We start from the raw sequence: 27232 nt of genomic DNA on the forward strand, positions 1-27232 counted from the left end.
TGCAACTGCACAAGTAACCAAGTGTGAAGCATGCCAGTTCCATTCCAAGCAGATACACCAGCCAGCTCAAGCTCTCCAGACGATCCCTTTATCCTGGCCATTTTTGGTCTGGGGGCTCGACATCCTCGGCCCCTTTCCCCGAGCAGTCGGGGGCTTTGAGTACTTGTACGTTGCAGTCGACAAGTTCACAAAGTGGCCGGAAGTGGAGCCAGTGAGGAAGGTGACAGCGCAGTCAGCAGTCAAGTTCTTCAGGTCGATTGTTTGCCGCTTCGGGATCCCTAACAGGATCATCACCAACAACGGTACACAATTTACGAGCCGCACCTTCATGCAGTACGTCCAAGATCTTGGCGCCAAGGTCTGCTTCGCTTCTGTTGCTCACCCGAGAAGCAACGGTCAAGCGGAGAGGGCAAATGCTGAAGTGCTGCGTGGGCTCAAGATCAGAACTTTCGACAGGCTGCACAAGTGCGGAAGAAACTGGATCGAGGAGCTGCCGGTGGTTCTTTGGTCGATCAGGACGACGCCAAATCGAGCCACTGGCCAGACACCTTTCGCTCTAGTTTATGGAGCAGAGGCAGTTCTCCCCACGGAACTCGTATACGGGTCGCCTCGAGTGCTCGCTTATGATGAGCTCGAGCAAGAGCAGCTGCGAGAAGATGACGCGCTGCTCCTTGAGGAAGACCGTCTTCAGGCTGCTGTGCAAGCTGCTCGCTACCAGCAAGCTTTGCGCCGCTACCATAGCCGCAAGGTTAACGCCAGAAGTCTCGAGGAAGGCGACCTTGTTCTTCGGCGCGTTCAGTCCGCCAAGAATTCCAACAAGTTGACACCGAAGTGGGAAGGCCCTTACCGGGTGAAACGAGTCACTAGGCCTGGCGCTGTCCGCCTTGAGACCGAAGATGGCATTCCGGTGAGCAACTCCTGGAACATTGAACATCTTCGTAAGTTTTACCCGTAAGGCGCGGTTGCCGGAACCAGTTCCGGCAACCACCTTTTGTACAAGTCTTGCCGCTGTTGCATGTAATCCTTTGTACAAAGCCGGGCGCAGACCCCATGCATAAGTAAAGCTCATGTGCTCCGCGCATCTTGTCAATTTCATGTTGTCTATATTTTGCATGTGTGGTCTGACACTTTGTGCAGCACCTACTCCCCGGTAAGCGATAACGAGCCATAAGGCTCCATATCTTTATTTTCTCTTCTTTCTTCTCAAGAAAAGGAAAGCTCCCTCGCGCACAAGTTTGCCGGGGGGGAAGGAGAAGATAAGGGTGTGGACCAAGCGTCGTCCAAGAAAGTTTCGCCTTGCCAGGAAGCAAACGACAGAAAAGCTAAGTTGCCAAAGTTTGAGCACTCAGATTTTTTAAATTTTTAAGTTATTTCCCTTGAACGACCGCACTTTGTATGGAAAACCTGTGCGCGGAGGAACCAACTCGTAACTAGTTGCGCCCTTACTTTGCTTCGAGTCCGCTCAGCAACTTAAGTGAGCTGCGACTAGTTGCGACAAGGTTTCTTGTCGGTAGCGGCACCGCCAGCAGGCTGCTGACGTCCCGCACTCAGCGCTCGCGGCAAGGGTGCCTGCGCCGGCAAGTTCCCTAAAAGCGTAGGGCAAAAACATACAAAGGAAGGAGTCAAGTAAAGGGAATAACATAGCAATCACTACCCAGAATAAAGTTATATTACAAAATAGCTTGTCGCGGCTCTAACAGATCGTTTTCATAACTTGATCGACATCGACAAGAAAAAGGAGGAAGCGGGCGGCCTAGTCTGCGCGATCGCCCTCAATCCTCTTGATCCCGCTCACCTTGTCCACAATGGGTGCGACAAGGGCCTTGAGCTCCTCTAGATCGGCATCCGGCGGCAAGGTCCTGAGGACGTTGGTGAGGCGGAGGCCCGGGTTGCGGAAGGCCACCTTCATCAACACCTTTTGAAGAGCTCCCGTGCAGATCTTGCGCGACTCGTCGGCCAGCTGCTTTGGGATCCTCTCCCGGAGCCGCTGGAGCGCCGTCGCCATGCCTTTGAAAAACAAGGTGAGCTTGGCGCTGGGTTGGAGGTTCTCGTCGGAGGGATACCCGAGATCCGCCATCCCCAGCTGCGCCAGCTCCCTGTCAATGTCCGCGGCAACGTTCACAAGACTCTCCGTCCAGTGCTCCACCGTATCCCTAAAAGCATTCTGGGTGGCGGCAGCACTCTCCAGCAGCGCCTTGTCGGCCTTGATCTCCTTCTTCAAGGCCGCCTCCTGCTCCTTGGCGCCGTCCAGCGTCTTGGTCAAAGCAGTCAGCTTCGACTCAAGATCTGCGTTGGAGTCCTTGGCGGCGCTAAGCTCTTCACCATATGCCTTGCGATCGGCCTCCAGCTGGGCCACCTTCATCTCCAGCACTTTCTTGGCGGCCTCGGCAGCTGCGGCTGCTGCGGCAGCATCCTCCGCTTGCTTGAGAGCCCCGCCGACAGTTTGCTCGCGCGCGGCAAGCTCTTCCTCGTGGCTGTCAAGGTTGACCTTCCGCTGCGCCAGTTTGCCTTCCTGTGCAGACAGCTTCTCAGCGGCAAGCCGCTGCTGCTCTTCAACTTCGGCCTTCTCGAGGAGGAAGGCCTGCTGCTCCGCGGCGAGTTGCTCCCGCTCCTTTGCCAGAGACCGGACAGCTTCCTGATGAAAACCCCCGAGCTCCTCCGCGCGCTTCTCGATGTCTACTCCCGCCTTCACGACAAGTGCCTCACTAGATTCCAGCTTGGCTTGCCGCGCGCGGTAGAGTGACAGTAGCTTCCGCAGCAGCCGCTCCTCCTCCGGCTCGTCGCTGCTGCTGCTCGGCGCGTCAACTATCTTCAGCCCAGCGGAGGCAAGCACTTCTCCGTCGAAGCTTTGTCCCTCGACCGGCGCCCTGGAGCTTGACGCCCAGGGGAGGTTGATGAAGACGCCGTCGCCGGCCTCCAGGTAGACGCCTGGCTGGGGCTCTTCGGAGCCTGGCGCTGCGGCAGCGGCGGACGGGTCGGCGGTCGGTGCAGCTCCTGGCGCTCCTGCGGCCTCCGGGTCGTCAGTTCGATCGCCAAAACCCTCGCCAGCTGCTGCGGTGGCGGCCTTGGTGGCCTCATCGCCGGCGGGCTCGTCAGCGCCGGTTGCTCCTTCGGGGGCAGCAGTGTCGTTGGCGGCAACCTCCGTCTCCATTGACTCCGCAACATATGGATCTGATGGCCGAAAAAGGGAGAAGAGTCAAGCAAAAACCCAAGAGAAAAGAAGAACCCAAGGGAAGTTTTGAAGAAAGAAGATTAACTGTGCTGGTCTCGGCGGTCGTAGTCTCCGCCGTCGGGGGGACGCTGGTGCTGTCCCTTGGCGGAGAATTCCCCCTTGCCGGAGACTTCTTCCTTGCCGGAGAATTCTCCCTTGCCGGAGACCTCTCCCTTACCGGGTGGCTTTCCCTTGGCGGCGTAGTCGAAGCAGATGGCATGTCGGGGGCTGTCTCCGGGCACTCCTGGTGGGGGTGCTGTGCTCCTACACCAACCAACAGTTAGATGTCAACAAAGCAAGAGAATCCATGTGCGCCTCACGGCGGAAAGCGAACCATACGCTTACGCTGGGGGCTGCTCTACAGAATAAGTGCCGGGTCCGGCAAAGTGATCTCGGGCGCACCCCCTTCTGGCCCGGTGGGTTCGTCGTCAATGTTGATCACCGGGATCTTGGCTCTCTTCGCCGCTCTCTGGGCCAGCGTCCTGAAAAGGAATGAGTTCGGGGTAAGGCAAATGAGATACAAGGCAAAACAGCAAGGATTGAAGAACTACAAATATCACAAGTGAATCTTACTCGTCTTCTTCTTCCTCGTCGGAGCTGAACGCGGAGAAGTCGAAGTCCGGCTCCCGTCCAGCGCGGGAAGGCGGAGGGGTAGATTCCCTTGGCCGCTTGGCGGGAACGGTGGTGGTGGCCTGAGACAACCCCGCTCTGGCCGTCGCCGCGGCGTGGGAAGCGGCAGGAGCAGAAGCAGTGGTCTAGGAAGACCCCACTCCAGTTGCCGCAGCAGCGTGAGATGCTCCCGCGGCGGCAGTGCATGCCGTGGTGGAGCGTGTCATGCGGCGCGGCGGCTGTTGGCCCGCCTGCCGCTCCGCTACGTCCCCGGCCTTGCGGAGACGCCTTCTTGGTGGAGATGGAGGCTCTGCTTGCGGCGAGCTGCCCGAAGACGAGGAGGAAGAGGAGTTGATCTCCAACGAGCCGCTCGTGTCCTTGGCGGGCTCGCTCGACTCAGCGTCACGCCCGGCAGGCTCCTTCTTACCGGCAAGCTCTTCTCGCTCTGCACGGCTTGCCGCCTCGGCTGCATCTGCCTCCGCCAAAGTGAATCCAAACTCGCCCGCGGCCGCGGCTGCCGCCGCCTGTTCCAGCCAGGTGGCGATGCGTGTCAACTCCTCGGTGGTGTCGCGGGTGAGGCCGTCCTTCTCGTCGGCACGGATCGGCACTTCCACCAGGCTGTCGAAGAACTCCTGCACGACGACGTCATCTGGCTCTTGCCAAGTTGGCACAATTCCATGCGAGTCGCACAGCGGCATCATTGCGCGGATGCGGTCGAGCGAGGAATTGTTGCACAACGGAATAACGCCCTGCGGCAACCTGAAGACTTCGGGATGCTCTGGGTCATACTTGAACAGTTCCTGGAGCATCGCGTTGAGCTCCAGCACAGTGAAGTTGTAGTTGAGGCCCGGGCGCAGCCTCATGATATCCGCCGCGTTCCTGAACTCCCAGGCGGGTCTTCCTCTCTCCTGCAGTGGGGCAATGCGGCGGCGAAGGAAATCTGCACCAACTGCGCCTACAGTTAGCCCGGCAAGCCTGAGGCGTTGGATCCGGGCGATGGCAATCTTCAACCTAGCATCTTCCAGGGCCACGTTGCTCCAGTCGTTGCCGCGCACCACTGGGGTTTGGCGCCGGGCAGTAAATGGCTGCGGATTCTCCTCGACAACCCAGCACCAGTCAGCTCTCCACTCCTCCCACTTGCCGCGAAGCTCTCCCTCCAGATAGGCTTCCTTCTTGCCGGCCCTCGAGATCCAAGCGATCCCGCCGGATAAAGGCTCCCCTCTCTCTACTCGGGGCATAAAGAAATGGCGGAAAAGAGCTACGTTTGGGTGGACTCCGACAAAGTTTTCTCAAAGATGTGCGAAAACCGCCTTGGTCAGAACGGCATTGGGGGTAAAGTCAAGGAGGCAGAACCCGTAGGTGTTCATGATATCGCAGAAGAATTCGGAGAAGGGCGGGCAGAGCCCGCAGTAGAAGAACAAGGCAAAGAAAGGGTATCCGTTTGGAGCCATCTTCCAGGCGGCGGGGGGGAGTACCTTCGTGCGCGGGTGCGCCCGCGTCTCCGTCGACCAGAAGAGGTAGTAGTACTCCCTCAGCTCCTTCACGGCGAGCTTTGGGGGGAAGATGGCCCGCTCCTTTCGTAGCGCCGCAAGCCGCTGCGCCTCGCCTGACTTCACGGCCTTCCCCTTGTCGACTTTCGGAGCCATTGCGGAAGTGGTGGAGGAAGACGACGGCGTTGGTGGTGCTGGTGGCGATGGCGGGCGGAGCGCTGCTCTCTTTAGACGGGGGAGCGGCGGAGATTTTCGAGATTGGAGCAATAACTGGCGGATGGGCGTAATGCCCCTGTTTCCCCTGCTTATAAGGAGGGAGGGGGCGGACGTTCCGCATTTTCGAGTAAAGATACCACCCACGATCTCTCCCACGACGCCGCATTCGACGCGTGCCGTTCGGGGAGGGCGCGGTGGATCCGGAGTGAGATACGGCGTAACCTAGGCCGCGTGTGCCCGTGCCCTGTTTTGGGCCTGGCCCAACAGCGCTCGGCACCGTGTATGGCCCAGGCCCGGGGGCTCCTGTCGGTGTACTAGAGTAGGGGTACCCTAGTATCCCGAACTCGTGCACGGGCAGTCGCAGCATCCCGCGGCAAAGCTTGCCGGGTGACCGCCGAGGTCCTCCGTGGTTCCTTTGGAGCCATTCAAGAACAAAGTATTTAAGCCAAGGAGACAAGACCCCGGCAAGAGGAGCTTGCCGGGAAGGAGACAAGACCACGGCAAGAGGAGCTTGTCGGGAAGGCCAACCAAGGCATCTCAAGGAACTTGCCGCGGCGCGCCACGCGTCCCGGCAAGGCCCGGTGAGCAGCAAGCTCCCGGACACGACAAGACAACGACCGCGGCAAGGCGCTTGCTGCGGCGAGCCACCACTCCGCGCCCACGCTCCAGCGCATCCACTAACGTGTCGCTCTGGGACCCTCCCAGGCGTACGTGGCGGGAGGCTGTGCAGCCAGCGGTGCGCAGTGGCAAGCGGCGCTGACAAGATAACCATCATGGCGAACGGTGGCGTTCCTGGCGGTCCCTTTTTGCACTATTTAGGCTACACAGACGGGCATTTAATGCCTTTGTCCCCTGCCGTCAGGGTTAGGTATGATACACTGTACAAGTAGCTGTACCAACCACCACCTTTCCATTTTTACCCTTGCCTACGTTGCCACCTGTTGGTGACCCCTTGAGCATATAAAAGGAGGCCCATGCGCAACGTAGAAGAGGGGGACACTCATTCACGCTCGGTCTCGCTAGCTGCTGATGTGTACTGTAGCACTCCGCGCTCCCGAGCAAGAACGCAATACAAACCACAAAGCAGGAGTAGGGTTTTACGCATCCGTGCGGCCCGAACCTGGGTAAACTGCTCGTGTGCTTCGCCTCGATCTGCTCTTTGCGCAATCTCCGCCCCCGCCGAACCGAAAGGGACCCGGTCCGCCAAGTCCCATAGGTGCTCGTGGATCAGTTTCCCTGGCAGATTTATTAGAACTTTAACTTCTTTCTCACTTTAGAACATGTCAAAGACAATTTTTACCTGGCTTTTCATTTCCTTCCATATTTTTTGGCAAACTTTGTCAGATTGCACATTTTGAATTCTTGATCACTTCTGACTACAAGATTTCAACCAGTACGTTCCCAAGACTTCCTTTGTGGTCAGCAACAGTGCTCAGATCATTCATCGCTCTAGACACAAAGCCTGGAGTCAATATTGAGTTTGGGAGGCTTGAAGTAAGTACAAAAGAGACAAATATCAAGATTAACTTTAATTTTGCAGTACTTTTTGGCTCATGAAATTTACCCAGCTGAAAATCCAGTTTCATTTTTTTCCTCAAAACAAAAACATATGAAGCACATAACAGCAACTCCATTCGCTGATTCTATCGTTGAGCCACCTACGCAATTACCTGATTCAGTTTTGCACTACATCAACAGCAAACTGCCATCGATTCACAACATACAGGTTTGCAAATCTAATTCAGAAGCAAGAACACTTGTCTTTTACTTACAAAGTAGTAGGCTCATCTATATTATTTATGCTTGCTTCGATCTAACTTTATTCTTTCTCAATTCTCATTTTCTTCAAATCAGGAAAGGATTAAGCTTCAGAGTTCCAGTCAGAAATTTTGGCAGACAGTTTTAACAAACTCTATTCCAACGCTGCAATCTTATGTTGACGATGTTCTGAGTTTCTTACCCTCAAGTTCTGCTTCTAAAGATGAACCTCAATATCAACCTTCTTTAGTTACAGCTCTTTCAGGAGTGCACTTGGGTAATGTTGTATCTAATGTTGATTCAACTTGTTCCCTGATACCCATTAGTGCAATGCAGAAACATACGCACTTGGACTCATTCATGTATTCAACTAATTTCTTGGATTTTCCTGGCCCTCATTCATATCCTCCAAGCTTTGATTCAGAAAATACTCAAGATCTAATTGATTCAACTATTCTAAAATTCTCTGAACGCGTGCTTATTGATGAGCAAATAAATTTTGCTCCTACAATATCTATTGGATCTCCAAGTTCCACAGATTTAGCACTTCTAGAAGTTTTCAGCAAAGATGAAATTAATGAAAACTTTCCCTATACAGTCATTTCTCCTAAAGAAGGTAATACAAACTTTTTATACAATAAAGCTTTTGTTCTGTCCACTTTTTCTTTAGTTTGCAGTCCATGCATAATTTTCTTCATATTTAAACTACTTACAATATCTCCAGTTCTTTCTTATTATTAGTCAATAACTTTTCATTTTTCTGTGTTTATTCGTTGTATAAATACCAGTTGTCCTGGATTCGCTTAGAAACAAACCAACATGGGAAGACTTGAATTCAACAGAAAATCGTAATTGGAGACAAGAGAAATTTAGCTCTACTCATTGGAAATTTATCTCATCTGATTCATCTGCCACAGGTACTTTCAATTTATTTTTTTTCTTCCATAGTTTTTATTTTCTCTTCCGTTTTATATTTTAATGTTCATACTAACATAAATTTTTTTCATCTTGTCTTAATGCCAGGAGACTCTTTCTATTGTGCACCACATCGAGTCGAACTAGAAGAATTACAAGACAATTCAATTCTCATTGATTCACATCCGTATCATCAAACACTTGAAAAAAAAATGTGAAACCAATCTTCCATCAAGTCAAGTGTCTCAACCAGCAGCTCCACCTAACTCTTTCCCAGCAAACAACACTGAAGATGACATACCAAGTTTCAATGCAATAAGCGATGCACTACAAGATACACTCCCGCCCTGTATGACTTCTTATCAAACAAGCTCATACTCTCATTTGGGTTGTTCGTCCAAACTGGTCAAATCTGGGTTCTTCAATGCTAACACTCCATTCCTGTATAGCAATAGTCCACTAAGGCCTTTCAAGATTAACTCTCCGCAGCCAGAAATTTCTTTCGGAACTCTACTTAACGATCTAGCGTTGCTCAAACTCATGGAAGAATCTGAAGCTAAATCCAAAAGGAATCAGATAGAGGCAGGAAAGAAGTAGTTTCAAAACTTCTCTTCTGCAAAAATTGTTCAGCAGCCCAACTATTTGCAGTTCCAACAAGTTATCTTCTCAACACCAGTGCAAATAGAATTCTACAAGACAATGACTCCAGCTCTTCCAGTTCTGGATTCAAGGTTATTTTTATCCAAACTTCATTCCTTTTAGCTGTACAAATCAGTCATAGTTTTCATCAAACTCTACCATACAAACCATTTATTCGTTCTCACATTATTTTTTTACTAACTTCTAGTTCAAAGTTTGTAACGTTAATTCCAAAACAACAGCCAAAGAATATTCCAAGTGAATGAAGTATGGGTTGACCAGAAAACCTTAACTATTTCCTTAAGACCTGGTTGCTGGATGAATCCGCACTCTTTGGATTGTTACTCAAAGATGCTCAATACTGACCAACTAATCCGCGGTAGGCAAGGTCTAATACCAAATACTGATGTTATTAGGCACATTGTGCAAAGAGAAGATATGGTATGATACATTTAATTCTTTTTCTTTCTCTGTCTTCGAATGTTTTTCTGTGGTAATATCTGCTAGTTTTACCAACCAAAATTTTTTTTGTTTGCTTTTATCAGGCAATACTCATGAGGCCTATGCTTGATCATTCAGACCCAATATGCAGAGACATTTTAAGTGAAGCAAGAGTTGGCTTCAGATTGGAAATAGCAAATTTTGTTAGTACCTTTTATTTTAAATAAAATTCTCTTACTGAGTTCTTCAAATGGAAAATTGTGACAAGAACTAACCTACTATGAATTTTCACAGGTCCACTTGCCTTGCTTCAATGATAAGCAATGGATTCTAATAACAGCAAACCTACTGAGCGGAAGATTTTTTGATATTATGAATCCTGATGGGTCTGGACAAGACAGATTCACAACTATAATAAGCATTGTCTGTTACAATTTCAAGTCACTGTTTGCACTCACCTACCCTAATTGCAATGCATTCAGCATCAAAGACTTTGACTACAGATTTATTGTAGTTCCTAGGACTCATTTCAGGTTAATCAGTTTTGACTTCTTACATCATTACCAGTTTTTCCTCCATTTCATCCACCTCACGATAACATAAATTTTGAAGTTAAGGATTATTATGTTATTTTAACTGGATTTTTTATTCTAACATGCTAGCTAACCTGATTTCATTAATGCAGGTACGAAATAGGTCTTTTCCTTCTTCAAATACTAAAAACATATCGTGGGATGGGAGTTCTTGGATTCTCTACTGTAAGAGTTTCTTATATTCTAAACAACATATTCTAATTGCAATTCTTTCATCTCATAGAAGAAAAATTATTCAGATGATAATCACAACTGTGCAAAATAGGTTGATCTCCAAGCTATGCACGAAATATTTTTGTATGAGATTGCAACCTACCAAAACAGCGAGGTCCAACTACCAGTTGTGAGATCATTTCTTCAAAACCACGTAAGTTATAAACACCTCCTTCAATTTTCATACTTCTCTTAAAGCAACTTTTTTACTAAGGGAAGTATAAACCAAAAATTCAATCAATCTGTTTCTGCTTTTATTCTTCAGGGTTTCCGGTCTTTCAAATAAAAGGAGTTCGCACAATCAATAGACTGAACAGCTGAAAGGTACACTCTAAAAGAAGTGTGTTTTTAAAAACTAGTACACTTTTTTCAGATGATCAAGTCCATATTCAGATGTATATTTTATATTAAGAGAACTAAACATATTCTGTTTTTGAATTTTTCAGGACCACTTGAAGGTGTAAAATGGATGAGATCATATTTTCGGCGAACTTCACATTTCAATATCGAAACAAGGGTCAACACTAGCCATTCTAAACTTGTTTCTGGCTTCCACTAGTGTAGTTGTTCTAAGTAATACACCCCATGCCAGTATGATTTTACCTATGGAGAGCTATCGGTTTTTTTTAATTCAGTTGTACTAATTAGAGTAAAAATTTCTTTCAAACCAATAAACTAGCGCAAGCCACTACCAAATTCTGAAATAATTCATTCAGCAGCTACTCTGTGAACTTATGGAGATTTTTTATTGTTATGGAAATTCATACCATTTTTTGGTTCACGCATTTTCTCCTACAGAACATAATCTTATAGAAATTTCCAGTTCAAAGTATATTGACAACAGTAGAAGGAAACGACGAACTAGCGCTAAAACAGTCCAAACAGAAGAAATAGTGAACTAGCGCCGAAACAGTGCAAACGCGCTAGATTCTAGGCCGAACAAAGAATCAGCCCACCATCCTACTTCTGCAGGCGCCAGTTAGGCTAATCGGCGCAGAAGGCGCTGACTAGGAGGACCCGCTGATTCGATCAGTTGATCACATAGGAGAGCAAGCCCATCTGTGCATCCTCTGGTTCGTAGTCTGTCAGTGGCAGGGTGAGGCTTTTGGGCAAGAAACCAGGTGAGAATTTTTGCATTCCTCTCAGCTTTAAGTTTCCAGTTGGCCTGGAGCCAGCAACTGTTTTGATCATAGGGTAGTCTGTTGGACTCCGCGATGGTTTTTGGGCTCCTAATGTGAAAAATGGGACGCTTATAGCGTCTTTTTCGTTTTCCTAGTCAAGGGGTGCTTCTAGTGTGTCTAAAGACCAACATCACAATATTTTGATGAGGCAAACCTTTTGCCTCCATTTCGGAACAAGGAAAACAATATTTCGGTAGGTTTTCCTTCCAGTAGGCGCACATAAAGGTTTTTTTTCGAGAGTACGCCAATGGCGTACCTTAGCTTTATAGAAGGAGAGAAAAATATGTACAAGAGGATGAAAATGGCTAGATCACCACATCCCGGCGATCCCACCCTCCCACACTCCTACTCACATTACACTACTACTCACAATATCGATGAACTCCTCTCCCTCCTGCCAGAGCCCATTGCCGTAAATCAGCAAAAATAAGCTCTGCCGTGCCAGTCACATTACATATATTACCCGATCGGAAAACCCTATTGTTCCTTTGTTTCCACAGCGTCCAACTAATGAGCATGACAAACGAGTCAAACCCCTTCCTTTCTTCCTTGCGGATTTGCTTGCGTGTACTAGTCCACCAATCTTGAAGCTTATCTTGGTGCGAGGGAATCAAGCCTAGATCAATGTTCGCCTTGGAGAAGCATAAGAACCAAACCTGCCTTGCGAAAACACATTGTAGCAGTAAGTGATCCACATTGTCTTCCTCTTGATCACATAGAAAGCAGGTGGAAGATTCTTCTTGCAGCCCATGTCTAAGTCTCCGGTCTGAGGTCCATAGCCTGTATTGAATGGCTCACATGAAAATCTTGCATGATAGTGGGGCCCAACACTTCCAAATCGCTGCACTGGTGTGAAATCTGATTCCAAGTTGCTGATGCTGAATCAACGCCTAAACAGCTTCTCATGACCTGAACTTTGTGATCACAAATTCTAATCTAAAGTTAATAACACTTAGAAGCATGTGGCCTGGTGAATGCTGAAAGATGAACGGATGCATGATGCTAGACGTATGATTGCCGATCCGGCAAACCACGAAAAGGAAAAAAATTGTTTTTAGTCTACGGAAATGGTTTGACACGAATTACAACACGGGGAGAAGTTTTTCTTAGGGTACACGGGAAGAAGCTTATTTGTATCCGTAGGACGGGGAATTTGCCCGGGCCAAGAGAAACCAGGGCACTCCCATGACGAGCATACCGCACGCCGCCAGCGCGTCGATTACCTTCCAACTAGCATTCCTGTACTCTTGCAGCGCCTCCCCTAACCCGTCGCACGCCGGCGTCGGGCCAGGCCCCCTCGCCGCACGACCAAGATACGGCGTGTCGGCGACGCCAAGATGCGGCAGTCGGACCCGGGGCTGGTGACCCTGCATGCAGGCCCTGTTGGAAAATTAGGCAAGTTCATGATTAATTCCAGTAAATAATTCATGACTAGAAGAGATACTAGCAGGCAAAAATCTAGCAAACTAGAAGAACAGCAAGACATGCATAACAGCAGCAAACACGTAACAGTAGCTGTAGAAACAGACATGAACAGAGGATGTTGGACGTACTGATCGTTAGCTATTATGGGTGCGACAGTGTTGATGACGATGTTGGCGACGATCTGCTGCTGACGGCGATGAATACGACGATGAGTAGCACCGCCCGACTTGGACGGAAGACGACCCGTGATGACGAATTTGAGCAGTCGCGCACAGCGCTTCCCAAAAACCTAGTTCGTCCTCTCCCGGTGCAGGATCGCAAAGACGAACGGTTCCGGAGACCTGCTCTCCCACGCGCCGATGCACGCCGGCGTTTGGATGGAGTAGACTACGATGGCGGCGCAAGTTGTGAGATGAGGCAAAACCCTAGGTGTTTTTCGGTGTATTTCTGGCCGCAGCCGGTAGCTGTATATATATTAGGACCAGAGGCGGTATTGTGTCGCGACCACAATCCCAAACCGACTCGGTTTCTAATTCGTATACTTACCGGACAAGAAATCAAAAAACTTGTCTGCCAAGACATAAAAATAAAACGGCAAAAGGAAGCTACGCTCCTGCAAGGAGACGGACCGGATTTTGGCGGACCATTCACGCGCATGTCGCATGTACGCGCCGCCTCACCTCGCCTCGCCTCGCCTCGCCACGGCCCGGCCCGGCCCGGCGAGGCGAGCGAGCGCGCGCGTGTGTTTTTCCCTTTCTCTTCTCACACATCACTTAGAGTGGTAGAGAGAACCCACTATATAAAGAGGTCCAACTCTTCTTCAACTTCCAAGGTGGGACTAAACTTAGCACCACCACTTGCCATTTTACACATGGGCTTTGAGATTTCAGAAATTGCTATGGGCCTAGCCCATTAATTCTAACAATCCCCCACCAGATCTCAAATACCCATTTAGAGATTTGCCTTCTCTCACCACTTGTTTAATATACCAGTGTTTCAGCAGAGACTGTTAAGTTGAACTTCTGCCTAGAACTATAAGCTACATCCATTCACAACTTGACAATTGACTATGCTTTGAATTGCTAGTTTTGTGTGAACAGGTTTCACTCAAAGTCTTAACCAGTACCTGACCGCCAGTAGGCTACCCCGCGGTTTGGAGCTTATACGTCATACTCCCTGGTCTCTTCGTGAGTTTACTAGAGATCACCCAAATCTCATAGACTGCGACGTTTACAGTCAGAACTCATATAGGTGTGTTCTTTCAAGACTGCTCTGTAGGACAGCATCTTTGCTAATTATAGCCAATAGAACCACATTAAGGCATGTTGCCGACCTGCCTTACAGATCTGAGCCTTACAGCTCTGAGAGTTTTGCATCTTCACTTGGAGACGATCATAAGTTATTACTCTCCTCAGTTAACCAATAGCTTGTTCTTCCCAGATCCTAATTCACGGGATCTCCGATCACAAAGGTTGGGTTACTACTATGGTGTAACATCTATGGGTCTCATACCCATCTCCCTCGATGCAATATCTATCACATTTCGTGATAGTCCCTTTGTAAAGGGATCTGCCAGGTTTTTGTCTGTTTGTATATACGTAACAGTTATTACTCCGGAGTTTCTCAACTTCCTGACAGACTTCAAACGTCTTTTCACTTGTCTTGATGACTTTGCATTATCTTTAGAATTGTTCACTTTAGCGATAACTGTTTGGTTATCACAATTCATAAGAATAGCCGGTACAGGTTTTTCAACAACCGGCAAGTCCATCAAGAGCTCACGCAGCAATTCTGCCTCAACAGTAGCTGTGTCCAAAGCAGTTAATTCTGCCTCCATAGTTGACCTCGTCAATATGGTTTGCTTGCAAGACCTCCATGACACTGCGCCACCACCATGAGTAAATACATACCCACTTGTTGCGTAAAGTACATCAACATCGGAGATCCAATTTGAATCACTATATCCTTCTAGCACAGCAGGATGCCCTGAATAAGTAATTCCGTAACTCATAGTACCTCTCAGATAGCGCAAGACCCTTTCTAGTGCATGCCAATGATCATCACCCGGGTTGGACATGAACCTACTCAGTTTGCTCACAGCAAAAGAGATATCTGGTCTTGTAGCGCTAGCTAAGTACATGAGTGAACCGACAATTTGAGAGTATCTTAATTGATCTCTCGTTTCTTTCTTGTTCTTTCTGAGTGTCATGCTGGGATCATAAGGTGTTGGAGAAGGCTTGCTATCCATAAAACCGAATCGGTTCAAGACCTTCTCAACATAGTGAGATTGCGTTAATGTAATCCCACTCTCATCCTTAATAAGTTTGATGTTTAGAATTACATCGGCTTCTCCCAGATCTTTCATGTCAAAACTTTTTGATAGAAAAGACTTGACCTCATTAATTGCATTAATGTTTGTACCAAAGATCAGTATGTCGTCCACATACAAACATAATATGACACTATTGCCCCCACCATGGCGATAGTAAACACACCTATCAGCCTCGTTAATGACAAATCCTGCAGAAGTCAAAGTTCTTTCAAACTTCTCATGCCATTGCTTAGGTGCCTGTTTCAGACCATACAAAGATTTTAACAACTTGCACACCTTTCTCTCTTCACCCTTTACCACAAACCCGTCAGGCTGATCCATATAGATCTCCTCTTCCAACTCTCCATTGAGAAAAGTTGTCTTTACATCCATTTGATGAATGATAAGACCATAAGAGGCAGCCAAGGAAAGTAACACTCGAATGGTGGTCATTCTAGCAACGGGTGAATAGGTGTCAAAGTAATCTTCGCCTTCTTTCTGAGTGTAGCCCTTGGCCACTAGCCGCGCCTTGTATTTATCAATAGTACCATCAGGCTTTAGCTTCTTTTTGAACACCCACTTATAGCCCACAGGTTTACAACCATACGGTCTATCAGTTAGTTCCCAAGTTCCATTAGAAAGAATTGAGTCCATCTCATTATGAACAGCTTCTTTCCAATCATCTACATCCGAAGATGCATATGCTTCTGCAATCGTCTTGGGTGTGTCGTCCACAAGGTATACAATGAAATCATCACCAAAGGATTTTGCAATCCTTTGTCTCTTGTTCCTTCTAGGAACTTCATTGTTATCCTTCTCAAGGACTTCCTCATGTGATTGTTCGAAATATTCATCAGTTGTACTAGATTCAGGAATTATCTCAGAAGAAAATCTAGCAATGCTATGCATATCTTTCATAGGAAATATGTTCTCAAAAAATGTTGCATCACGAGATTCCATTATAGTATCAACATGTATATCAGGTACTTCAGATTTTACCACTAAAAACCTATAAGCAATGCTCCGTTGAGCATACCCTAGAAAGACACAATCCACTGTCTTTGGTCCAAGTTTGCGTTTCTTAGGAATAGGAATATTGACCTTTGCCAAACATCCCCAAGTGCGCAAATAAGAAAGTGATGGTTTTCTCCCAACCCACTCCTCATAAGGGGTTTTCTCTTTATTATTGTTGGGAACTCTATTCAGGACATGACATGAAGTCAATAGAGCCTCCCCCCACCATGCCTTAGATAAACCAGCAGTGTCTAACATGGCATTCACCAAGTCACTCAATGTGCGGTTTTTCCTCTCGGTCACTCCATTTGATTGAGGTGAATAGGGAGGCGTCCTCTCATGAATAATACCATGTTCCTCACAAAATTCATCAAAAACTTTTGGAAAATACTCTCCACCACGATCGGACCTAAGACGCTTGATCTTTCTCTCTAGTTGATTTTCAACGTCAGCTTTATAGATTTTAAAGTAGTCTAATGCTTCATCTTTAGTTTGCAACAAATAAACATAGCAAAATCTAGTCGCATCATCAATCAAAGTCATGAAATATCTCTTTCCACCTTTTGTCAACACACCATTCATCTCACAAAGATCAGAATGTATGAGTTCTAGAGGTGCCAAGTTTCTCTCCTCGGCAGCCTTATGAGGCTTTCGAGGTTGCTTAGATTGCACACAACTATGGCACTTAGAACCTTTGGCAACTGTGAAGTTCGGAATTAAACTCACGCTGGATAGCCAAGACATTAAACCAAAATTAATATGACATAAACGAGAGTGCCAAATACTTGCATCATCATTAACACTAGCACAAATTTGATTTATTGACTTATTGCAAAAATCTGAAAGAGAAAATCGGAACAAGCCTCTGCACTCATAGCCTTTTCCTATAAATTGTCCAAATCTTGACACAATTACTTTATTGGACTCTAAAACTACCTTAAATCCATCTCGACATAGAAGGGAGCCGCTAACTAGATTCTTGTTCATAGTAGGGACATGCTGCACGTTCCTTAGTTGCACGATCTTTCCCGAAGTAAACTTCAGATCCACCGTGCCAATGCCACGAACAGAAGCATGTGACCCATTCCCCATTAGGACGGAAGAATCCCTTGCGACCTGATAAGAAGTAAACAGGGAGATGTCAGCACACACATGAACGTTTGCACCCGAATCAATCCACCACGAAGATGATTGAAATACTAAAAGCACAATAGGTAAATTACCATACCCATCAGTATTGCTAGCGGTCACCATGTTGACAGTCTTGGAGCTTGTTTTCCCTCTGCGGTCTGCACGTTCAGAGCATTCCTTGGAAAAGTGTCCAGGCTTCCCACAGGCGTAGCACTCTAGCTCAGCCTTGTTGAACTTCTTCTTCTTGAAGGTAGTAGTCTTGGTAGGCTTGTTGAAAACAGGTTTGTTCTTCCCTTTGTTCTTGTTTTGTGGGTACCTCTGCACCCTGTTAGCAGTAGGCTGAACCTCACCTCCTTTTTCAGTGGTATCTTTAGCCCGAGCTTTTTCTTCAACATCAAGAGATGCAATCAGATTTTCAACTGATATCTCCTGTCTCTTATGCTTCAGAGTTGTGGCGAAATTCCTCCATGAAGGAGGCAACTTTGCAATCATGCACCCAGCCACGAATTTGTCGGGTAGAACACATTTAAGGAGTTCAAGTTCCTTCACAATGCACTGTATCTCATGAGCTTGTTCAACCACAGAACGGTTATTCACCATCTTGTAGTCATGAAAACTCTCCATGATGTACAGTTCACTGCCTGCATCTGTTGCACCGAATTTTGCATTCAGTGCATCCCACAGAATTTTTCCGTCGTTTATGTGCATGTACACATCACACAGACAGTCAGCAAGAACACTCAAAATGCATCCCACAAACATAGTATTGGCTTCCTGGAATTTTCTCCGATCTTCGTCGGTCATTCCCTCTGGAGCACCAACACTAGCGTGGAAAACTTTCAGAGCAGTAAGCCAGAGCGTGGTCTTCACCTGCCACCTCTTAAAGTGCACACCGGTAAACTTATCCGGCCTCAGTGCATCAGCGAATCCAGCCATAGTTAACTCAGGAAATTGCCTATAATTAGGTTTTTGGATTGTTGGAAAATTAGGCAAGTTCATGATTAATTCCAGTAAATAATTCATGACTAGAAGAGATACTAGCATGCAAAAATCTAGCAAACTAGAAGAACAGCAAGACATGCATAACAGCAGCAAACACGTAACAGTAGCTGTAGAAACAGACATGAACAGAGGATGTTGGACGTACTGATCGTTAGCTATTATGGGTGTGACAGTGTTGATGATGATGTTGGCGACGATCTGCTGCTGACGGCGATGAATACGACGATGAGTAGCACCGCCCGACTTGGACGGAAGACGACCCGTGATGACGAATTTGAGCAGTCGCGCACAACGCTTCCCAAAAACTTAATTCGTCCTCTCCCGGTGCAGGATCGCAAAGACGAACGGTTCCGGAGACCTGCTCTCCCACGCGCCGATGCACGCTGGCGTTTGGGATGGAGTAGACTACGATGGCGGCGCAAGTTGTGAGATGAGGCAAAACCCTATGTGTTTTTCGGTGTATTTCTGGCCGCAGCTGGTAGCTGTATATATATTAGGACCAGAGGCGGTATTGTGTCGCGACCACAATCCCAAACCGACTCGGTTTCTAATTCGTATACTTACCGGACAAGAAATCAAAAAACTTGTCTGCCAAGACATAAAAATAAATTTCGGCGGACCATTCACGCGCATGTCGCATGTACGCCTCGCCTCGCCTCGCCTCGCCACGCCACGGCATGGCACGGCCCGGCGAGGCGAGCGAGCGCGCGCGTGTGTTTTTCCCTTTCTCTTCTCACACATCACTTAGAGTGGTAGAGAGAACCCACTATATAAAGAGGTCCAACTCTTCTTCAACTTCCAAGGTGGGACTAAACTTAGCACCACCACTTGCCATTTTACACATGGGCTTTGAGATTTCAGAAATTGCTATGGGCCTAGCCCATTAATTCTAACAGGCCCGATTAATTGGTCAAGAAAAATAAGGGGTATACCCTGGTTACGAATCAAGCGATGGGATGGGATGCGATGCGATGCGAACCTGAGGAACGTGGCTGCCCCCGGTGGTGGTGCTGGTGAAAAAGGATCGAGGAGCTGGTGCTGGCGCCGTGGTGGCCGCGCGGCGGCCGCCGAGAAGCCCGCGGAGCAGCAGTCGCCGGAACGCCGCCGCCATGTCGTCGGGAGATTCTTTCTTCCTTCTCTTTCGCCTACGTCCCTGCTGCTTTTGAGATGACGAATCAATACTTCGATTGATAGACGCTACCGGTCGGGTTTGCGTGCTTATGTAGCGTCACCGAAGGCTGGCCTGGCCCAGTACGTGTCGAACTCCGGCCGCAACCTACCGACCCGTATCGATCGCTGAATCAGACCACAACACGATGCCCCCTCAAAAAAAATTATGACGACAGTACCATACCGGGTAAACGTGCATTAGAATATTTTTAAGGGGAAAAAATCTATGGATTTATATTGGAAGAATTCCCATGATACAACCAAGTACTTAGGGCGCTTTGGTTGCCTAGGGTGAATAGTGCTTGCATTTCAGTCACATCTCGACCCAGCCTGGTTTAGCAAACACGGGCAATAAACCAACATCTGCGTGTTGTTTGGTTGCATGCATTGCATCAATGGTCACTTTAGGGCCGACTATTTGGTTGCCCGCATTTGTGCTTAAGGCTGAGTAGATGCAAACCACAGCTGTTTCGCTGCATACATGTTTGTGTTCTGCTCACCCCATTCAAATGTGGTGGCTTTACCATCACATTAGACACAACAGCAGGTAGAGCACTATAAACAACACAGAAACTAGCATCTAAACAAGCTAAGAGCGGATAAACAAGCAACTAAACAACAGATAAGAGCAGATAAACAGCAACTAAACAGCACATCTGCTAAACACACTTAAGTTTAAAGACAACAGGGGCATCGCATGCCCCCTGCTTCACCACAGGGTGCTTAACCCTGGACAAAATATTAACAGTTCACGTCAAGTTCTCCGATCACTGCAGCAACTACGAGTCCATACTAACTGAGTTCATGCTAACTACTTCACAGGGCGACTTCAGGGTCACCGATGCAGTTGTGCCTGCAGCAGGGCACCCTGCACCAGATGGAGCTGTTGCGGTTGTAGATTTGGACCTTGAGGCCTAGGCCGAAGATGTGCAGCACGACGAGGGTGCCAGGGACGATCTTGTGGCGGCGGCAGAAGTAGTGCCAGCCCCGGCCAAGCACCATGTGCCCCTCAAAGGTCTGAACCTGCACCCAGAATTCGCACCACTTGTTTGCTGGCGGCCTGACGACGCGCTTGGTCTTGAGCACGAGCCACTGCATCATCACCTCCTGAAACATGGGAGGGATGATAAGCATGGACAGATCCTCCTCGTCCATGATTTTCATGTAGAACCGAAGCGGCTCTCGGGACCCTCCTCGTGGCTGGTCCTAGGAACTCGTCCCCTTGAATGTGGCTAGCTCATGAAGGCGACCCAGCCAGGCAGGTACACCCTCTTGAGCCAGCGGTTCCTGGGGATGAAGTCCACTGCATCCTCGTGTTGGGGAACGTAGTAATTTCAAAATTTTCCTACGCACACGCAAGATCATGGTGATGCATAGCAACGAGAGGGGAGAGTGTTGTCTACGTACCCTCGTAGACCGAAGCGGAAGCGTTGACGCAACGTAGAGGAAGTAGTCGTACGTCTTCCCGGTCCAACCGATCCAAGCGCCGTTACTCCGGCGCCTCCGAGTTCTTAGCACACGTACAGCTCGATGACGCTCCCCGGGCTCCGATCCAGCAAAGCTTCGGGGAGGAGTTCCGTCAGCACGACAGCGTGGTGACGATCTTGATGTTCTACCGTCGCAGGGCTTCGCCTAAGCACCGCTACAATATGACGAGGTGTAATATCGTGGAGGGGGGCACCGCACACGGCTAAGGAACGATCACGAAGTTCAACTTGTGTGTCTATGGGGTGCCCCCTGCCCTCGTATATAAAGGAGTGGAGGAGGGGAGGGTCGGCCATCTCTATGGCGCGGCCTAGGGGAGTCCTACTCCCACCGGGAGTAGGATTCCCCTTTTCCTAGTCCAACTAGGAAACCTTCCATGTAGTAGGAGTAGGAGACAAGGAAGGGGAAGGAAGAAGGGAAGGAAGCAGGGGGCGCAGCCCCTCCCCCTAGTCCAATTCGGACTAGGCCTGGGGGGGCGCGCGGCCTGCCCTAGGAGCCCCTCTCTCTTTCCCGTATGGCCCAATAAGGGCCAATACTTCTTCCCCGTATTCCCGTAACTCCCCGGTACTCCGAAAAATACCCGAATCACTCGGAACCTTTCCGATGTCCGAATATAGTCGTCCAATATATCGATTTTTACGTCTCGACCATTTCGAGACTCCTCGTCATGTCCCCGATCTCATCCGGGACTCCAAACTCCTTCGGTACATCAAAACTCATAAACTCATAATATAACTGTCATCGAAACCTTAAGCGTGCGGACCCTACGGTTCGAGAACAATGTAGATATGACCGAGACACGTCTCCGGTCAATAAACAATAGCGGGACCTGGATGCCCATATTGGCTCCTACATATTCTACGAAGATCTTTATCGCTCAGACCGCATAACAACATACGTTGTTCCCTTTGTCATCGGTATGTTACTTGCTCGAGATTCGATCGTCGGTATCCAATACCTAGTTCAATCTCATTACCGGCAAGTCTCTTTACTCGTTCCGTAATACATCATCCTGCAACTAACTCATTAGTTGCAATGCTTGCAAGGCTTAAGTGATGTGTATTACCGAGAGGGCCCAGAGATACCTCTCCGACATTCGGAGTGACAAATCCTAATCTCGAAATACGCCAACCCAACATGTACCTTTGGAGACACCTGTAGAGCACCTTTATAATCACCCAGTTACGTTGTGACGTTTGGTAGCACACAAAGTGTTCCTCCGGCAAACGGGAGTTGCATAATCTCATAGTCATAGGAACATGTATAAGTCATGAAGAAAGCAATAGCAACATACTAAACGATCGGGTGCTAAGCTAATGGAATGGGTCATGTCAATCAGATCATTCAACTAATGATGTGATCCCGTTAATCAAATAACAACTCTTTGTCCATGGTTAGGAAACATAACCATCTTTGATTAACGAGCTAGTCAAGTAGAGGCATACTAGTGACACTCTGTTTGTCTATGTATTCACACATGTATTATGTTTCCGGTTAATACAATTCTAGCATGAATAATAAACATTTATCATGATATAAGAAAATAAATAATAACTTTATTATTGCCTCTAGGGCATATTTCCTTCAGTCTCCCACTTGCACTAGAGTCAATAATCTAGTTCACATCGCTATGTGATTAACACCAATAGTTCACATCTTTATGTGATTGGTTCACATCTCCATGTGACTAACACCCAAAGGGTTTCTTAGATTCAATAATCTAGTTCACATTGCTATGTGATTAACACCCAAAGAGTGATCATGTTTTGCTTGTGAGAGAAATTTAGTCAATGGGCCTGCCAAATACAGATCCGTATGTATTTTGCAAAATTCTATGTCTACAATGCTCTGCACGGAGCTACTCTAGCTAATTGTTCCCACTTTCAATATGTATCCAGATTGAGACTCAGAATCATCTGGATTAGTGTCAAAAACTTGCATCGACGTAACCCTTTACGACGAACCCTTTTGTCACCTCCATAATCAAGAAACATATCCTTATTCCACTAAGGATAATTTTGACCACTGTCCAGTGATCTACTCTTAGATCACTGTTGTACTCCCTTGCCAAAATCAGTGTAGGGTATACAATAGATCTGGTACATAGCGTGGCATACTTTATAGAACCTATGGCTGAGGCATAGGGAATGACTTTCATTCTCTTTCTATCTTCTGCCGTGGTCGGACTTTGAGTCTTACTCAACTTCACACCTTGTAATACAGGCAAGAACTCTTTCTTTGACCGTTCCATTTTGAACTACTTCAAAATCTTGTCAAGGTATGTACTTATTGAAAAAACTTATCAAGCGTCTTGATCTATCTCTATAGATCTTGATGCTTGATATGTAAGCAGCTTCATCGAGGTTTTCCTTTGAAAGACTCCTTTCAAACACTCCTTTATGCTTTGCAGAATAATTCTACATTATTTCCGATAAACAATATGTCATTCACATATACTTATCAGAAATGCTGTAGTGCTCCCACTCACTTTCTTGTAAATACAGGCTTCACCGCAAGTCTGTATAAAACTATATGCTTTGATCAACTCATCAAAGCGTATATTCCAACTCCGAGATGCTTGCACCAGTCCACAGATGGATCGCTGGAGCTTGCACATTTTGTTAGCACCTTTAGGATTGACAAAACCTTCTGGTTGCATCATATACAACTCTTCTTTAATAAATCCATTAAGGAATGCAGTTTTGTTTATCCATTTGCCAGATTTCATGAAATGCGGCAATTACTAACATGATTCGGACAGACTCAAGCATAGATACGAGTCAGAAACTCTCATCGTAGTCAACACTTTGAACTTGTCGAAAACCTTTTGCGACAATTCTAGCTTTGTAGATAGTAACACTACTATCAGCGTCTGTCTTCCTTTTGAAGATCCATTTATTCTCAATTGCTTGCCGATCATCGGGCAAGTCAACCAAAGTCCAAACTTTGTTCTCATACATGGATCATATCTCAGATTTCATGGCCTCAAACCATTTCGCGGAATCTGGGCTCATCATCGCTTCCTCATAGTTCGCAAGTTCGTCATGGTCTAGTAACATGACTTCCAGAACAGGATTACCGTACCACTCTGGTGCGGATCTCACTCTGGTCTACCTACGAGATTCGGTAGTAACTTGATCTGAAGTTACATGATCATCATCATTAGCTTCCTCACTAGTTGGTGTAGTAGTCACAGGAACAGATTTCTGTGATGAACTACTTTCCAATAAGGGAGAAGGCACAATTACCATATCAAGTTTTCTACTTTCCTCCCACTCACTTCTTTCAAGAGAAACTCCTTCTCTGGAAAGGATCCATTCTCAGCAATGAATATCTTGCATTCGGATCTGTGATAGAAGGTGTACCCAACATTTTCTTTTGGGTATCCTATGAAGACGCACTTTTCCGATTTGGGTTTGAGCTTATCAGGATGAAACTTTTTCACATAAGCATCACAACCCCAAACTTTAAGAAATGACAACTTTGGTTTCTTGCCAAACCACAGTTCAGATTGTGTCATCTCAACGGACTTAGATGGTGCCCTTTCTAACGTGAATGCAGCTGTCTTTAATGCATAACCCCAAAAACGAAAGTGGTAAATCGGTAAGAAACATCATAGATTGCACTATATCCAATAAAGTACGGTTATGACGTTTGGACACACCATTATGCTGTGGTGTTCCAGGTGGCGTGAGTAGTGAAACTATTTCACATTGTTTTAACTGAAGACCAAACTCGTAACTCAAATATTCGTCTCCGCGATCAGATCGTGGAAACCTTATCTTCTTGTCACGATGATTTTCCACTTCACTCTGAAATTCTTTGAACTGTTCAAATGTTTCAGACTTATGTTTCATCAAGTAGATATCCCCATATCTGCTCAAATCATCTGTGAAGGTCAGAAAATAATGATACCTGCTGCAAGCCTTAATATTCATCGGACCACATACATCAGTATGTATGATTTCCAACAAATCTGTTGCTTGCTTCATTGTTCCGGAGAACAGCGTTTTAGTCATCTTGCCCATAAGGCATGGTTCGCAAGCATCAAGTGATTCATAATCAAGTGATTCCAAAAGCCCATCAGCATGGAGTTTCTTCATGCGCTTTACACCAATATGACCTAAACAGCAGTGCCACAAATAAGTTGCACTTATCATTATTAACTTTGCATCTTTTGGTTTCAATATTATGAATATGTGTATCACTACGATCGAGATCTAACGAACTTGTTTCATTGGGTGTATGACCATCGAAGGTTTTATTCATGTAAACAGAACAACAATTATTCTCTGATTTTAATGAATAACCGTATTGCAATAAACATGATCAAATCATATTCATGCTCAACGCAGAAACCAAATAACACTTATTTAGGTTCAACACTAATCCCGAAAGTATAGGGGAGTGTGTGATGATGATCATATCAATCTTGGAACTACTTCCAACACACATCGTCACTTCACCCTTAACTAGTCTCTGTTTATTCTGCAACTCCTATTTCGAGTTACTACTCTTAGCAACTGAACCAGTATCAAATACTGAGGGGTTGCTATAAACACTAGTAAAGTACACATCAATAACATGTATATCAAATATACTTTTGTTCACTTTGCCATCCTTCTTATCCGCCAAATACTTGGGGTAGTTCCACTTCCAGTGACCAGTCCCTTTGCAGTAGAAGCACTTAGTCTCAGGCTTAGGACCAGACTTGGGCTTCTTTACTTGAGCATCAACTTGCTTGCCGTTCTTCTTGAAGTTCCCCTTCTTCCCTTTGCCCTTTTCTTGAAACTAGTGGTCTTGTCTACCATCAACACTTGATGTTCTTCTTGATTTCTACCTTCGTCGATTTTAGCATCATGAAGAGCTTGGGAATCGTTTCCATTATCCCTTGCATATTATAGTTCATCACGAAGTTCTACTAACTTGGTGATGGTGACTAGAGAATTCTGTCAATCACTATTTTATCTGGAAGATTAACTCCCACTTGATTCAAGCGATTGTAGTACCCAGACAATCTGAGCACATGCTCACTAGTTGAGCGATTCTCCTCCATCTTTTAGCTATAGAACTTGTTGGAGACTTCATATCTCTCAACTCGGGTATTTGCTTGAAATATTAACTTCAACTCCTGGAACATCTCATATGGTCCATGACGTTCAAAACGTCTTTGAAGTCCCGATTCTAAGCCGTTAAGCATGGTGCACTAAACTATCAAGTAGTCATCATATTGAGCTAGCCAAACGTTCATAACGTCTGCATCTTCTCCTGCAATATGTTTGTCACCTAGCGGTGCATTAAGGACATAATTCTTCTGTGCAGCAATGAGGACAAACCTCAGATCATCGATCCAATCCGCATCATTGCTACTAACATCTTTCAACACAATTTTCTCTAGGAACATATCAAAAATAAACATATGAAAGCAACAACGCAAGCTATTGATCTACAACATAATTTGCAAAATACAACCAGGACTAAGTTCATGATAAATTAAAGTTCAATTAATCATATTACTTAAGAACTCCCACTTAGATAGACATCCCTCTAATCTTCTAAGTGATCACGTGATCCAAATCAACTAAACCATAACCGATCATCACGTGAAATTGAGTAGTTTTCAATGGTGAACATCACTATGTTGATCATATCTACTATATGATTCACGCTCGACCTTTCGGTCTCCGTGTTCCGAGGCCACATCTGCATATGCTAGGCTCGTCAAGTTTAACCCGAGTATTCTGCGTGTGCAAAACTGGCTTGCACCCGTTGTAGATGGACGTAGAGCTTATCACACCCGATCATCACGTGGTGTCTGGGCACGACGAACTTTGGCAACGGTGCATACTCAGGGAGAACACTTCTTGATAATTAGTGAGAGATCATCTTAAAATGCTACCGTCAATCAATGCAAGATAAGATGCATAAAAGATAAACATCACATGCAATCAATATAAGTGATATGATATGGCCATCATCATCTTGTGCTTGTGATCTCCATCTCCGAAGCACCTTCATGATTGCCATCGTCGCCGGCGCGACACTTAGATCTCCATCGTAGCATCGTTGTCGTCTCGCCAATCTTATGCTTCTACGACTATCGCTACCGCTTAGTGATAAAGTACAACATTACAGGGCAATTGCATTGCATACAATAAAGCGACAACCATATGGCTCCTGCCAGTTGCCAATAACTCGGTTACAAAACATGATCATCTCATACAATAAAATTTAGTATCATGTCTTGACCATATCACATCACAACATGCCCTGCAAAAACAAGTTAGACGTCCTCTACTTTGTTTGTTGCAAGTTTTACGTGGCTGCTACGGGCTTAAGCAAGAACCAATCTTACCTACGCATCAAAACCACAACGATAGTTTGTCAAGTTGGTGATGTTTTAACCTTCGCAAGGACCGGGCGTAGCC

General features: G+C 46.5%; 1 protein-coding gene across 1 annotated transcript; it reads right to left on the reverse strand.

Moving 5' to 3' along the window:
* Positions 1–1753: 1753 nt before the first annotated feature.
* Positions 1754–15962, reverse strand: LOC147966641 (uncharacterized). Its single transcript, XM_087530900.1, has 5 exons — positions 15187–15962; positions 12465–12646; positions 4248–4475; positions 3260–3475; positions 1754–3174 (listed from the first exon to the last, which is right to left on the reverse strand). Exons 1-5 carry the CDS (start codon positions 15960–15962, stop codon positions 1754–1756), a joined length of 2823 nt encoding a protein of 940 aa, XP_087387026.1.
* Positions 15963–27232: the final 11270 nt, after the last annotated feature.

The sequence above is a fragment of the Triticum urartu genome, chromosome 6A, assembly GCF_056163025.1.
Source record: "Triticum urartu cultivar PI428250 chromosome 6A, HENAU_Tu73, whole genome shotgun sequence".
Taxonomy (NCBI): Eukaryota; Viridiplantae; Streptophyta; class Magnoliopsida; order Poales; family Poaceae; genus Triticum; species Triticum urartu.